Raw genomic sequence first — 15889 nt, forward strand, 5'->3', positions numbered from 1 at the left:
AGGGTTGCGTCGTATCAAGCATGACTGAATCGTGTAGCTAAGTAACTGTTGGTAGTATTCAGCACTTTGCAGGGTCGAGCCAGCATATTAGTGTTCTCTACCATTCACATCCCTTTTGTTCCAGGTTGTTTTTCAAGATGGCTCGCACGAAGCAGACTGCTTATAGATCAACCGGAGAGTGGATCCCCATGCGTCCTGTTCATGGAGGGAAGGCGCCTCGCCAGCAGTTACGCACCATGGCTGGAAAAAAGACTGTAGCTAGGAAGGGACCTTGCCAGCAGTTACGCTCTCGTGCTGGAAGAAAGACTGTAGCAAGGAAGGCGCCTCCCGAGCAGTTGGTCACTGGAGGTGCAAGAAAGCCTTACCGTTACCTCCCTGGAACAATTGCTCTTCGGTATGTGCATATTTCCACCTGTTGATTTAGGCCGCTCTATATATAGCAGGGTGTAAGAAATAATTGACGTTAAGTCACTCTCGCTCTCTCTATGTAATCGCAGTGAAATACGTGAGTACCAAAAGGGCGCTGATCTTCTCATAAAGAAATTGCCGTTCCAGAGGTTGGTCAGAGAGGTTGGTCAAAATTTGAAGGTGCGCTCATACATATACAAATATACAACAACCGTTCACATGCTACAACTTGGCTACGCTTATTTGACAGATGCATATTGTTCTTACTGTTCTTTCCATTTTGTCGATGTACAGGCTGATCTCCGTTTTCAGAGCCATGCCCTTGTCGCCCTGCAGGAGGCAGCGGAAGCTTACCTCGTCGGCCTCTTCGAGGACACCAACCTGTGCGCTACACATGCCCAGCGCATCACCATCCTGCCTAAGGACATTCAGCTGGCTAGGAGGATCCGTCGCGAGAGGGAGTAGCAGTGCTAACAAATGAAGTTGCAGACTTGCAATATACAATGTTAATATATACAACTTTTTCCCTTAAGTTGGACCTTTTGTCCGTTTGTTTCTAGTTTCGAGTGATGCTCCCGTCCACCACTTGGTTTGGTGTCTCGTGTATGTGTCCTAGATTTGAAACTGAAATCTCGCATCATCACGCTTCTACATTTGTAGCAAAACAAACATGTGTTTGTTTCATTTTGAATGCACGTATGAAAAATCAAAAAATCCTAGAAAAAAACAAACTTGCAGCATACACCAAAAAACTTTGCAGCATCTCATGTGTGCCTTTGCAACAAAATGCATACATGTTTGTAGCAATTTCGTATCCACATATACAAGATCAAACAACTGCCAAAAAACTAACCCAATACAGTTGTTCATAGCGGCCCCAACCTCGCCGATTCGACATTCCAGGTTGTGAATCTTGCTCGTCGAAGCCCTGTTGATGCTAGATCTGGCGACTTTATCCCCGTTCCCACTAGTCAATCATATCTTCCTAGCTTGGAATGGCTTGAGACCTCCAATTTGAAGCTCCACCATGACCATGGTTATCATTCTACTTGGGACATTCTTCAATGGAGGAGAAGGGCAAGGAGTAAAGGGGCGATGAAGCAGCAGTCAGTGGTCAACACAACAGTGGCGGTGAGAGTAGCGGCAAGGATGGCGACGCCATGATTTTGTGCTTGAGTTGTGCTTCCATAGAGGATAAAAAGGGTAGGGAGTTGAGGGGCGGCAAAGAAGGGCGTGCGGGTGCAATGGAGAGAAGCGGTAGAGGAGGCGGAGGAGTCAGGCTCAAGCAGCTCAGAGCTGCAGAGCAGCAGCAAGGGCGGTCGGTGGGCAACATAATAGACGGACGTGAGAGGAAATATGCAACAAGGCGCACACGGTGGAAGGACATGTGTGCGAGTAGGCCAGTAGGGTGACCGAGCACAGTGAGAAATCAGTCGCCGATCCCAAACATCTCTATATTGTATTCAATATAAATGTGAGCATTTCGTGTAAACTATATGAACAAAAAAATGTAATTTTCTTTAGCAAAGCTTATTTTTATATACTTTGAAGTTCAAACTAATATGAATTTTCTATAATTGTTAATTATACACAAGATAAAAGAACTTCACAATCGCACCAAATGCGGTCGATCCGAGTCCAACAGCAATAGGTCAACCCGTGGATCCCCTCTTCCTCTGCTTGCCACTCTGGTGGCTGGATGGAGGGGGATCTTGGTCCTTTATTCTAGCCTAGTAGTTATGGTTTGTCTGTTGTGGTGCGTCGTTGGATCGGTGGGGGCGGCGCCTAGACGAATAAATCCGCCTCAACTCTACTCCTACACCGACGACGACATTCATGGGGAAGTCTCGGAGTTGATGTCAACATCTTATCGATCCTTTAGATCGGCATCTTGGTCTTCTTGTCGTTGTTCAGATATGGGGAGATCAGTTTCTCGGCCTGTCGATGACGTTTGTCTTTATACACCGCGGCGCTGAGGCCCGGGGCAAGGTGGATGCTCTAGAGCAAGGATCTTGCCCCAGAGGTGGTGGTTCTGTCGTTATTCCTCGAGTTCGTGAATGGGATGCGGTAGATCTTGGTCCAATATAACACAAAGACGTCCCCCGATTGACGTGCCACATCGATATTTGCATCGCTGCTTGCAGCGGGCCTGTTCATCAACTCACAAAGGCTCGTTCGCGATGGTGCTCTTTTGGATCTGGCAATGGCGGAGGCTTGCCGTCTCTTCCAAAGCGCATATAGACGGCGTTGGAGTTTGGAGGTGACCGCTGGCTTCGGCGAGTGCAGGAAACTATTGGGATAGTTTTGTATTTTCTTATTCTTTAGGATTGTATCTCCAAAAAAATTAGGACAATTGTTTTCTTCTAACCTGTCTGATAGTTTCCATGTTTATTTTGTATAATGCAACTTGATTTTCTATTAATAAAATGGTTGCTCTAAAAAAACAGCAATAGGCCTCCGGCCAACGTAGTGCCACATCCTGGCCATTGTTTCGGCCCAACCTTGCGCCAGGTGCCTATAAATATTCCCCTACCACCTTCAGTTTATCTATGCAGGCTCGGCGGCACAGTTACCCGATCAATTGTGCGGCGACCTTTTGGAAGGAATATCAGAAGCGAGAGTGTGGTAAGTGGGCACTCCTCTCCCCCCTCCGTTGCAATTTGCATGTGTCCTGTGAAAGCTCAATTTACCCATCAGTTTCCTGCTCGTTGTCTCGCTTGCTTTCCTACCTTATATGATTAGTTAGGGTTTGGGGATTTGGTTAGATCACGGCACGAGAATGCGATTGAATCATCAAATCATGTAAACATCTCCAGCTTGCCGGAAACTGTTTTTAAGTGAAGTGCAAAAGACAATCGCGGCAGAGGCCATAAGAGGTATTCACAATTGATAGTTCCCCTCGATGAGTTATCATTTTGCATATTATTCCTGTTTGAGTTTTCTCTTGTCTTTTTTTTGAAGGCGACATTTATATGTCGTTTTCAGCTTTCCAAATGCAGCGGAGACATGAGATTTAACGTGGAAAACTCCTTTCAACACTGAAGGGAAAAAAACCACTAACGCCAGCCAACAAAACTTCACTATATCGGGGAGTGTTTACAAACGCCGTGGACTATCTTATGTTGGATAATTAGGCATAATTTCCATGATTAATTCCAGAATATAAAACATGATGGCAGCAACTAGCAACATGTGAAACTCAAACATACTAGATGCATTAATCAACATGAGTAGCAGCAGCGCAAACGGTAAAGCATCCATCGCTAAACAGATCGAGATAGGTCGCACGTACCGATCTGGTGGAGGTGGCGGTGGAGGTGTAGCAGATGATGTCGCGGCAGTAACGTTGTTGATGACAACGTTGTTGACGACGGGGACGACGGGTCGAAGTAGACGGCGTTGAAGACGACGGTAGGCAGCACCGCCCGACTTGGACGGAAGGCGACCCGTGGTGAAGAGCTTGAGCAGTCGCGCAGAGCGCTTCCCAAAAACCTAATTCGCCCTCTCCCGTACAGGATCGCAAGGACGAGTGGTTCCGGAGACCTGCTCTCCCGTTCACCGATGCACGTCGGCGAGCGGGATGGAGTAGGCTACGATGGCGGCGCAAGCAGAGAGAGGTGGAAACCCTAACTCGTGTATTAGATGTGTTTCTGCGGATCTCAGTTGATCTACGGCAATCCTCCGGTTCTTGCGTAATGTCACACTGGGATCATAAGGTGTTGGAGAAGACTTGCTATCAATATAGCCGAACCGGCTCAAGATCTTCTCAACATAATGGGATTGCGTTAGAGTAATCCCACTCTCGTTTTTAATAAGCTTGATGTTCAGAATCACATCAGCTTCTCCCAGATCTTTCATATCAAAGCACTTTGACAAGAAAGACTTGACCTCGTGTATTACTTTCATGTTTGTACCAAATATCAGAATATCATCCACATACAAACACAGTATAACACCTTCGCCCCCACCATGGCGATAGTAAACGCACTTGTCAGCCTCATTGACAACAAAGCCTACAGAAGTCAAAGTTCTGTCAAACTTCTCATGCCATTGCTTAGGTGCTTGTTTCAGGCCATATAAAGATTTCAGCAACTTGCACACCTTTCTTTCTTCACCTTTTACTACGAACCCATCAGGCTGATCCATATAAATTTCCTCTTCCAACTCTCCATTAAGAAAAGCTGTCTTTACGTCCATTTGATGAACGATAAGACCATAGGAGGCAGCCATGGACAGTAGTACTCGAATGGTGGTAAGTCTAGCGACAGGTGAATAGGTGTCGAAGTAATCTTCGCCTTCTCTCTGTGTGTAGCCTTTAGCTACAAGCCGCGCCTTGTACTTCTCAATAGTACCATCAGGTCTTAGCTTCTTCTTGAACACCCATTTGCAGCCCACAAGCTTGCATCCATGGGGTCGTTCTGATAGCTCCCAAGTTCCATTAGAAAGAATCGAGTCCATCTCATTATGGACGGCTTCTTTCCAGTCATCTGCATCTGGAGATGCATATGCCTCTGCAATGGTCGTGGGAGTATCATCCACAAGGTACACAATGAAATCATCACCAAAGGATTTTTCAATCCTTCGTCTCTTGCTCCGTTTAGGAGCTTCATTGTCATCCTTCTCAGTAACATTCTCATGTGATTGTTCAAAATACTCATTAGATGGACTAGACTCAGGAATTATCTCAGTAGAAATTCTAGCAATGCTATGCATATCTTTCATAGGAAACATATTCTCAAAAAATGTTGCATCACGAGATTCCATAATAGTATCAACATGCATATCAGGTACCTCGGATTGAACTACTAAAAATCTATAGCCTACACTCCGCGGAGCATAACCTAGAAAGACACAATCCACTGTCTTTGGTCCGAGTTTGCATATAACCTAGAAAGACACAATCCGCGGAGCTTCTTAGTGATTGGAATATTGACTTTCGCCAAACATCCCCATGTGCGCAAATACGAAAGTGATGGTTTTCTCCCAGCCCACTCCTCGTAAGGGGTTTTATCTTTATTCTTGTTAGGAACTCTATTCAGGACATGGCATGAAGTCAATAAAGCCTCCCCCCACCATGCCTTTGATAACCCAGCAGTGGCTAACATGGAATTCACCAAGTCAGTCAGCGTGCGGTTTTTCCTCTCGGCAACCCCGTTTGATTGGGGCGAATAGGGAGGCGTCCTCTCATGAATAATGCCATGTTCCTCACAGAATTCATCAAAGATTTTAGGAAAATATTCGCCACCACGATCCGACCTAAGACGCTTGATCTTTCTCTCTAGTTGATTTTCAACTTCGGCCTTATAAATTTTAAAGTAGTCTAAAGCTTCATCTTTAGTTCGCAACAAATAAACATAGCAAAATCTAGTCGCATCATCAATCAATGTCATGAAATATCTCTTTCCACCTTTTGTCAACACACCATTCATCTCGCATAGATCAGAATGTATGAGTTCTAGAGGTGCCAAGTTTCTCTCCTCAGCCTTGTGAGGCTTCCGAGGTTGCTTTGATTGCACACAGCTATGGCACTTAGAACCTTTGGCAATGGTGAAATTCGGAATTAAACTTAAACTGGATAGCCGAGACATTAAACCAAAATTAATGTGACATAAACGAGAATGCCAAACACTGGTATCATCACTAACATTGCCACAAATATGGTTCACAGACTTATTACTGAAATCAGAAAGCGAAAAGCGGAACAAGCCTCCACACTCATAGCCTTTACCAATAAATTGTCCAAACTTGGAAACAACTACTTTATTCGACTCTAAAACAACCTTAAACCCATCTCTGCATAGAAGGGAGCCGCTAACGAGATTCTTGTTCATAGTAGGGACATGCTGCACGTTCCTCACCGCACGATCTTCCCGAAGTGATCTTCAGATCTACCGGGCCAACACGACGTAATGATGCATGTGACCCATTCCCCATCAAGACGGAAGAATCCCGGACGACCTGGTAAGAAGTGAACATGGATATGTCAGCACACACATGAACATTAGCACCTGTATCAATCCACCAACATGGAGATTGAAATACCGAAAGAACAGTAAAGAGATTACCGTACCCATCAGCATTGCTAGCGGTCACCGTGTTGACTTGCCTCGCCTTTTTCTTGCGGTCTGCCCTCTCTGGACAGTCCTTAGAAAAGTGGCCAGTCTCTCCACATGTAAAGCAGCTCAGATCTGCTTTGTTTATCATCTTCTTCTTCTTGAAGGTTGTAGTCTTCATAGGCTTATTGAAGGAGGGCTTGTTATTCCCTTTGTTCTTCTTTGTAGGGTTTCTTCTGCACCATGTTGGCGCTAGACTGACCCTCTCCTTTCTCAGTATTATCCTTAGCCCGAGCTTTCTCCTCAACATCAAGAGATGCTATCAGATTTTCAACTGATATCTCCTGCCTCTTGTGTTTGAGAGTTGTGGCAAAGTTCCTCCATGAAGGGGGCAACTTAGCGATGATGCATCCAGCCACAAACTTGTCAGGTAAGGCACACTTAAGGAGTTCAAGCTCTTTCGCAATGCAATGTATCTCATGAGCTTGTTCGACTACAGAACGGTTGTTAACCATCCTGATGTCATGGAAGCTCTCCATGATGTACGCTTCATCTTTGCATCGGTTGCACCGAACTTAGCATTCAGTGCATCCCATAGCTCTTTACCATCTGTTAAGTGCATGTACACATCACACAGACGATCAGCAAGAATACTTAGAACGCATCCGATGAAGAGAGTATTGTTTTCCTTGAACTTGTTCTGATCTTGGTCAGATATAGTTCCTTCAGGTAAACCCTTAGCAACATCGAACACTTTCAGATGAGTAAGCCAGAGCATGGCCTTATACTGCCACCTCTTAAAGTGCACACCGGTAAACTTATCCGGCCTCAGTGCATCGGAAAAACCAGCCATAGTTAACTCAGGAAATGCCTACAATTAGGTTTTTGGATTGTTGGATAATTAGGCACAATTTCCATGATTAATTCCAGAATATAAAACATGATGGCAGCAACTAGCAACATGTGAAACTCAAACATACTAGATGCATTAATCAACATGAGTAGCAGCAGCGCAAACGGTAAAGCATCCATCGCTAAACAGATCGAGATAGGTCGCACGTACCGATCTGGTGGAGGTGGCGGTGGAGGTGTAGCAGATGATGTCGCGGCAGTAACGTTGTTGACGACGGGGACGACGGGTCGAAGTAGACGGCGTTGAAGACGACGGTAGGCAGCACCGCCCGACTTGGACGGAAGGCGACCCGTGGTGAAGAGCTTGAGCAGTCGCGCAGAGCGCTTCCCAAAAACCTAATTCGCCCTCTCCCGTACAGGATCGCAAGGACGAGTGGTTCCGGAGACCTGCTCTCCCGTTCACCGATGCACGTCGGCGAGCGGGATGGAGTAGGCTACGATGGCGGCGCAAGCAGAGAGAGGTGGAAACCCTAACTCGTGTATTAGATGTGTTTCTGCGGTAGCCGGGCAAGAGATTATATAGGCTCGGGAAACCCTAGGCAATGTGGGCCACACCCACGTCACACGAACGTTTCGAGTCGGTTACAGATAGCCCACGATCTGGGAGCGACCCGAACCGACTAACTGCGACGCGTCCGTCTAGGACTCTGTTCGTTTTCCTGAGCTGCAAAAAGTAAGAAAAGTCTCGGCTCGAGGCTCAATCCACTCACCACGAGCGCGGCGCGTCGCGTCGCGTCGTGTCGAGTCGAGCGAGGAGGAGGAGGAGCGCGCGCGTGTAGCACTCCTATTCTCACTCACTTACTAGTGGTGGAACAACCCACCTTATAAGGTGGTCTAACTTCCTCCCAACTTTCCATGTGGGACTAAACTTCCCACCTCTTGCCACTCCCTAGTGAGCTGCCACCAACTTGGGCTCAAACTCACAAGGCTGCCACTATGTGGGCTTTGAGATTTATAGGAAAAACTGAAATCTAATTTGGGCCACTAAAAACGAGCCCAATATTTCAACATCTTATAATCTGATAAACCCTAGCCGGCGGCTTACAAGATGTATATATAGGCGGTGCCAACGCTTCGGCCCAAGCCTACCGGCGACGGGTCTCCAGGACCGGCCCATAATTTTTCGAGGCCCCGTTGCAAAATGACCGAAAGGGCCACAACCATCACTTTTCGTTTTGCCTATGAAAATCTTGAGTGCTTGAGCTGAATAACAGATCAAAAGGGAGCTATATTTAACAGTGGATTGAGGTCTGTGTCTCTAAGAGCAACAATAAGGGTGGATTTTTTACCTATCAGATCCTAAAAGACTATTTAATCGGGAAAACATAGAACCGTTGAGAATTGACGGGAGAAGTCCGGGAAACGAATGGAGGCATGGAGCTGCGTCTTTGGCCTCCATTAATGGCTGACGGAAACCTCAGATTTGGGGGAGGAGGATTCCACTGGAGCGGTCCAGAGGACAGAGGAAGATTCCTGGATGGATTGATTTTCTCCTCTCCTGTCCGTACAAGTTGATCTGGGTGGGCTAGACATCAGCACATGGGACTTTATCTTATTTAGAGCGCTAAAAAATCAAAAATTCCAAATACTACAAATAGAGAACTACTAGCTGGGCCGGGGCTCCTAGCTCGCCGGGGCCTAGTGCGGGCACACTGTTTGCCCGGCCTATGGGCCGGCCCTGCGGGCCTCGCCTCGCTCGTCAGAAGTTACCCTCCCTTTAATATATGAATTTGGATCACAATACACCCCCGCCCTCCATAACTTTAACTATTTTCCACTCTTTTCCCCCATAAGGCTCTTACTTTCTTACAAGGGAACTGCTAAGAATGGACATGTTCCTCAAGATTTATACATACAAGCGCTTCACATCTTTTCCTAACTTCGATTAGATGCTAGCTGTGTGTGATGGTTTCATGAAATTGTATTGGTTCATTCAGAAAAAAAAATAGTGTATTTTTTGTAGCAAAGTTATGGCTTGACCTCCACATTAGTCCACCTGACCGAGTTAATTATAGTGTAGTATCGGAGCAGGCATTTCTCGGCTTTGATTCATAGGATCTACTCCATGCTTGCGTTTCCCGATATCTATATAGCAGATGTACATAGGAGTTAGAAGTTTCAGAACAGACTGCACTTGCTCTCTTTAGATAACAGCACCATATGATCTAGCTATTACTTGACTCTCGCGCTCTGTGGACAAATAGTTGGAAAGGGAGTATGTGTAAAACATGAGAAAGATGATGGAATTAACCGTACCCTGTCTTGCTCTTGTTTATTTCTTTTAATTAAGGGACGCTCTATTTCGCTGTGAATTCGAGAAATTCCCACATCACAAAGTCTGACTTTAGTCCAGCGAAACAATATCTACCCAAGTTTAATTGTGTGGGTTGTGCGATTGTGCCATATTGTATTGGGGTTGCGTGGCATCTTTGGTTGAATCACACAGCTAAGTGACTGTACTTAGTATTTAGCCTTTACAGCACCCATCAGAAAATCATTCTCTACATCGATTCATATCCATCTGTTTCAATTTTTTTTTTCAAGATGGCACGTACAAAGCAGACAGTTTAATCAACCGGAGAGTGGATCCCCGGGCGTGATGCATGGAAGGCGCCTCGCAAGCAGTTGATCACTGGATATGGCACAAAGAGTCCTAGGCCCGTATCACTCACGAGGCCACAATATGCATCGAAAGGTCCTCCGTTGCGAATGGATAAAGAACACGTACTCCCTAACTTTGCACTATTGTTCTGCTACAGAATTGCTTGCCTGGTGAATTTATTTGTACATCTGGTGTTAGGGTTGTGGAGACAGGAAGCCTTACCGTTACCGCCCTGGAACAGTTGCTCTTCGGTAAGCTGCATCTTTCCACTTGGTGTAGCCAGCATGAACGAATTGACGTTAAGTCACCCTCTCTCCATTTGATCGCAGTGAAATACGTAAGTACCAGAAGGGCACCGATTTTCTCATAAAGAAATTGCCGTTCCAGAGGTTGGTCAGAGAGGTTGGTCAGAATTTAAAGGTGCCCTCATACATATATTGATATATACTCTGTAAATATAAAAGGGCCGTTTACATCTGCTACGCTTATTTGACGGACGCAGATTGTTCTTACTGTTCTTTTCATTTTGTCGATGTACAGGTTGATCTCCGTTTTCAGAACCATGCGCTTCTCGCCCTGCAGGAGGCAGCGGAGGCTTACCTTGTTGGCCTCTTCCAGGACACTAACCTGTGCGCTACACATGCCAAGCGCATCACCATCCTACCTAAGGACATTCGGCTGGCTAGGAGGATCCGTCACGAGATGGCATAGCAGTGCTAGCAAAGAAGTTACAGATTTGTAGTACACTGTCTATATATACAACTTTGTTTTGCCTGAAGTTGGAGTGTTTTGTCTGGTTGTTTCTGATTTCCAGTGATGCTCTCGTCCACCACTTGATTGATTGGTGTCCTGGATGGCTGGATCTGGGTAAGTTTCAGATCTGATGGCTTAGGTCAAAATGAAATTGCTCCACCAGTTCGGAACTAAAATCTAGGAAACATAAATGTTATATATACCTGGCTGTCTGCACTGAAATCACCACTAAAGTTTGACTGTCTGCACTGAAATCACCACTAAAATTTGTCTTGCTGCTATTTCTATATGCAATGAAACTGACAATTTTTAAAAACAAGTGTAAAAGCTTACGCAATCGATAAATTACTACGGATTTTGATAAGTCAGTAAAATATGTTTATCCCACGATAAACATATGTGTATCTCTCCTGGCATTATTTTGTCCAAATGCTTTGCACCCACGATAACCCACAAATGTGTATCTTTCTTATCTTATGTAGAAGTAAAAAAGGCGGCACACACTTATTATGGATTACCCGTGTGACCTCTCATGAGATGAGCGAGATGAGAGAGGCCAACGCCTTATGGTTCGGGATTGAACCAACCATTATCATGTTCCACCAACATGTGATCGAGTGACCGGCCGTTACCATTGTTGCGGTTGAATATCATGAATGCCCATCCTATCCTTCATGAAGTTCAATTTCCGAATAGTGTATGGGTGATTAGCAAATAAGTTTCAGATCTGGGCACACAAGACACTCTCCACCCAAATCGTGCCTTCACTCTGCGACACAACCCACCCGTGACGTTGCAGTTTGCCTCGCCCCTCGCCATTGCCAGAACCATGTGTTTGGACTGTTGCTCGCCAGAGGGCAAGCCTCCTGTCGTCGGTTTCCTTGCGCGCACTTGCTAGCACCTAGACAGGTCCAGTTCGCCGCTCGTTGCCTCGGAACCGCCCACCAGAAATGACGCCATGACCTGTTTGGCCATAAGTGTGGCCGAGTTTGAGGTACAAACCTGGACCTGTTCGGCCATATGCGTTGGCATAGATATTGGCTGGTGATGCATATATGACCTTTATCTCTTGTTGTATGTAGATGGAGCTCAACAAATAGATCGATTTTTTCTATAATAATGTCATCGACACATCGTGGAATGATGAGTCGGATGGTGATTCTGAATTATGAAGGCCGCGGCCACCCTCATACATGAGCACACTAAGAAGCATAGGCATGTGCACGTGGGCTCAACGAGGCCACACATTGGCAACATCAAGCACAATAAAGAAGGTGGGAACTACAGACTCTACATAGATTACTTCCACTCTACCAATCCAATCTATCCGGACTACAGAAAGGACACGGATGCCGCCTACAGGGGGAGGGGAGGGCGAATAGGCGGTTTAAAACTTTTACGAATATGGCTTAACAAATGTGGAATAAAACTAGCGTTTAATTTGTCAAGCAAAAAAACTATATAACTAGGGTTTACCTATGTGCACCAACAACTTATGCTAAGAAAGACAAACAACTATGTGATAGAAAGATATATAACTTCAAGCACGAAGGCTATCACAAAGTAAAGTGCACAAGTAAATAGCTCTGGTATAGGAATAACCAAGGTGATGCGGAGACGGCGATGTATCCCGAAGTTCAGACTCTTGCAAGTGCTACTCTCCGTTGGAGCGGTGTGGAGGATGAAGCACTCCAAACACCACGAAGGACTCACCGTATTCTCCTCGAGAATTCCCACCAAAACGGATGTCCTCGATCCACTATGGGACCTTGAGGGTGGTCACCGAACCCACACAAAGTTTGAGGCTATCTCCACAACTTAATTGGAGGCTTTCAATAAATCGCCACAAAGGCCTTACCCTTGAAGAATCTTCACAACTTAATTGGAGTCCCCAAGAACACCACAAAGACCGCTAAGCCATCTATGGTTCAAAGACCCAAGAGGAACAAGTTTCGGGAAAAGATCTCGAAGGTAATATCTCACGAACTTTCACCTCCACGTATCACCACGGAGAAGTCAAACCGATGCACTAAATGCAATGGCAGGAACACCACAAAAATGCCCAAATACTTCAATCTCAAATTCTAACAAAGCTACCAAAACTATTGGGAAAATAAGAGAGGAAGAACAAAGATGAGAACACCAAGTTCTCCAAGATCTAGATCCAAATGGATTCTCTCACAAAGAGGAAATGTTGATTGGTGGAAGTGTAGATCTAGATATCCTCTAACTTTTCTCTCAAATAGATGCAAGATTCATTGGAGGAAGAGGGAGATAGCAAGCTCAAAGAAGGTCAACAATGGGGGGGAAACAAGCTCAAATGGATAAGGAACTTTGGGGAAGAAGATCCCCTTAAATAGGGCAAGGGAAATCTGCCCATTATGCACAAAACTCGTAATTACCGAACTTCCGGTCATTTGGGGCGGTACTACCGCCCCCTGGTAGTACCAACCGAATTCCGGCCTTACTTCCGAAAACGACATCCGGCTCACTGTATGTTACTGCAAGCAAAAATGCTATTTCTGGAAGTTGGGTTGGACTTGACCGGTATTACCGCCCCACCGGTAGTACCGGCCCCGGAGACCGGAACTTCTGCCCCCGTGAAATGTCCAAATATTCCGGTACGAAAACATCAATAACTTTTGCATTTGGACTCCGATTTTGATGATCTTGGGCCCGTAGAAATCACAACAACACGCACTAAAACAATATGCATAGAAACATCATAGTACATCAAGGTAAGCGAGAAACAAATTAATAAAGGTTTTACCTATCTATAAAAGACAAACCGGTAAAACCACCAATATCGAAAACACAATCTAGAATGCATATGAAATCCGTTTTTGATGAACTAGAGCTTGTCATGGAGATTAACACAAGATCTGAATCCTATCGTGGATAAAGAACCAAATAAGAACCAAGAAATATGATGCCAATGGTGCAAAGGTTTGAGCTCTTTCTGAATGATACGATGAAGTTACACACTTGAGAGCCCCTCTTGATATTACGGCTATCTATCCTATAACCCGGTCTCGCAACTAACACCACGAGACCGGAAAGAAACAAAACCTATCAAGGTCCTACCTTTGCCTTGCGCATATTCCACTTGAGGTTGATGATGACGATCTTCTCCACCTCAACATGGAACACATTTCTTGATTACACTAGCTTGTTGATGACTTGCAAATTGCTTCCCCATACTCTTATGGAAGAGCCTCTTCTTTGGGTATGTCTTCACATATCCATGATTCCATAAGAACGGCAAGCTTCAAGCCTATGATCTCTTCTAGATGCTTATCTTGAACTTGCACTTCATTCTTCATTCTTCATCATGTTGATGTCTTGAAGGTACACATGAGAGATGTGGTGACCCGGCATACCACTGCATGGTGTAGTATGCAAGTCTGATATAACACCAATGAAACACCGTTCCACTAGTATTATATCGCTCAGAGTGGTACAACAGAAACATATGCGGGTCCAAGGCATGTCTACAGAATTACAACAATGACTTTGTTACATAAGATCATCACAGCCTCCTACTTTACAATGAGGTAAAACTGCAAATAAACTCCAGAAGAACGACTCGTAGTCTAGTCTTATCACGAACTCTATTGGTAGAGTATTTAACTAACTCTAGAGGCTATGAATAGATTCTAGCTAAATAGGAGCTAGGTTTAGGAAGCTAGTTCCTTTCTATTGCTAAACTAGGTTTTATCCTTGTTGGATGTGGTGTTTGTCTCTCCTGACAGGTTCCTGTCCCTTGAAGTAGTTGTTGACTCCTCGATCTTCGAGTTGTACTGTAGATCCTCCTTTGTGGCCTCCATATCTAAGCAGGGGATTTAAGAGTGGTATGAGTACGAGCGTACTCAACAAGTTCATTATAGGAAAGAGGTGTTTAATGCACTAGCTACAGCATTAGACCAGAAAGTCTAATACCAATGCAGGTTTTCATAACCATTTCTTCAAAAGGTTGCTTTTATTCAGAAGAACTATGTCCGTCAGCCTTCACCGGTTTACTAGAACTTCATGGAGTTCCTTTCTGGCAGCGTTCGCAGTTCCATATCCCGGAACAGGGAGTGACAGGTCATGATTCATTACACTCTGCAGAGGTGTGTTGCTTTACCCATAAGAGATCTTAACCTTGGTGCCAACCGGGCGTACTCCCCGTCCACACTTCCTTTGGTGTGAGGCCCGGTATAAGGTCTAGCCAATCATGTTCCTCCGCTACCTCGAACACCCACCCTTTGTTGCAATCTCCGACCCTGGGTCCACACCGGTCCTCTTACACCAATTAAGGATGGACCCCGACCACGACGACAATGCAGGACTCTACCATACATTCCTACGCCGGCAGTTGCAACCCATCATAGACCACATTACCGTGGGGACTTCTACGGGTTCCCCCCTGCATCTTGTCTCTCGAGATCAAGTGCACCCAGTAATGCGCATCCGTTGATGAACGAGAGGTGGAAACACTTTGACTACTCCGTCCCACTCCGGATCTTATGGTTAACACGGGTATTACGGCACAAGAATCACTGGACGATATTTGTTGTTTAATCCTAGATGGATATAACCCTTGCAATGGAACCTCTACCATATCAACACAATCCATGGTTCCATTGCCCACCACGTAGTCATATTCATAGTTATGAAAATAGTGGTTTTGCTTTTTATGCAATAGTGATAAACATAGTACTTTGTAAGTAATTTGGTAAAAATACTCAAATGACATGAGCAAGCGATGAACTTGCCTTTCTTGACTGCAAGATTATGCAGACAAGGTCTTCGATACGCAATAACTCCAAATTCTGAAATAGCATCATCGTCCGGTAAGGACGATGTTTAAAAGATTGGCAAGGATGCAATAATGCATAAGTATGAGATGCAATCGCTCTAAGCGTGAACTAACCCCGATGATTTAGGATTAGTGAGTTGTAATGATTAGTTTTGGGTGTGTTGTACTTTTAAAGTGATTCACAAACAAGGTTCTTATTCAGAGTTGGGTTGTTTTAGAATCATAAGCAAGTGGTGAAATGCGTAGTAACAATCATACATACCCAGGAATAGTAGTTGTATAATAAGTAAAGAGCAGTTGTCAATTTTAATACTATATGGCATGGTTAATGATTACTTGTTATATTCTTCAAAAGAATAA

At 44.9% G+C, this 15889-nt stretch overlaps 1 protein-coding gene across 1 annotated transcript; it reads left to right on the forward strand.

The window, feature by feature from the left end:
* The first annotated feature begins 1503 nt into the window (after positions 1–1503).
* LOC127329040 (histone H3.3a-like) lies at positions 1504–10686 on the forward strand. The gene is made up of 4 exons (XM_071822281.1): positions 1504–1539; positions 10174–10226; positions 10305–10395; positions 10516–10686. Exons 1-4 carry the CDS (start codon positions 1504–1506, stop codon positions 10684–10686), a joined length of 351 nt encoding a protein of 116 aa, XP_071678382.1.
* Positions 10687–15889: the final 5203 nt, after the last annotated feature.

The sequence above is a fragment of the Lolium perenne genome, chromosome 6 (genome assembly GCF_019359855.2).
Source record: "Lolium perenne isolate Kyuss_39 chromosome 6, Kyuss_2.0, whole genome shotgun sequence".
Classification (NCBI taxonomy): Eukaryota; Viridiplantae; Streptophyta; class Magnoliopsida; order Poales; family Poaceae; genus Lolium; species Lolium perenne.

What these genes read in the sequence shown, in the direction of transcription:
- LOC127329040 (XM_071822281.1), top strand. Translation starts at nt 1,504, where the DNA reads ATGAAGCAGCAGTCAGTGGTCAACACAACAGTGGCG. An exon ending in TGGTCAACACAACAGTGGCG is followed by an intron (nt 1,540 to 10,173) that starts GTGAGAGTAGCG and finishes ATCTGGTGTTAG; the next exon opens with GGTTGTGGAGACAGGAAGCC. An exon ending in AGGTTGGTCAGAATTTAAAG is followed by an intron (nt 10,396 to 10,515) that starts GTGCCCTCATAC and finishes GTCGATGTACAG; the next exon opens with GTTGATCTCCGTTTTCAGAA.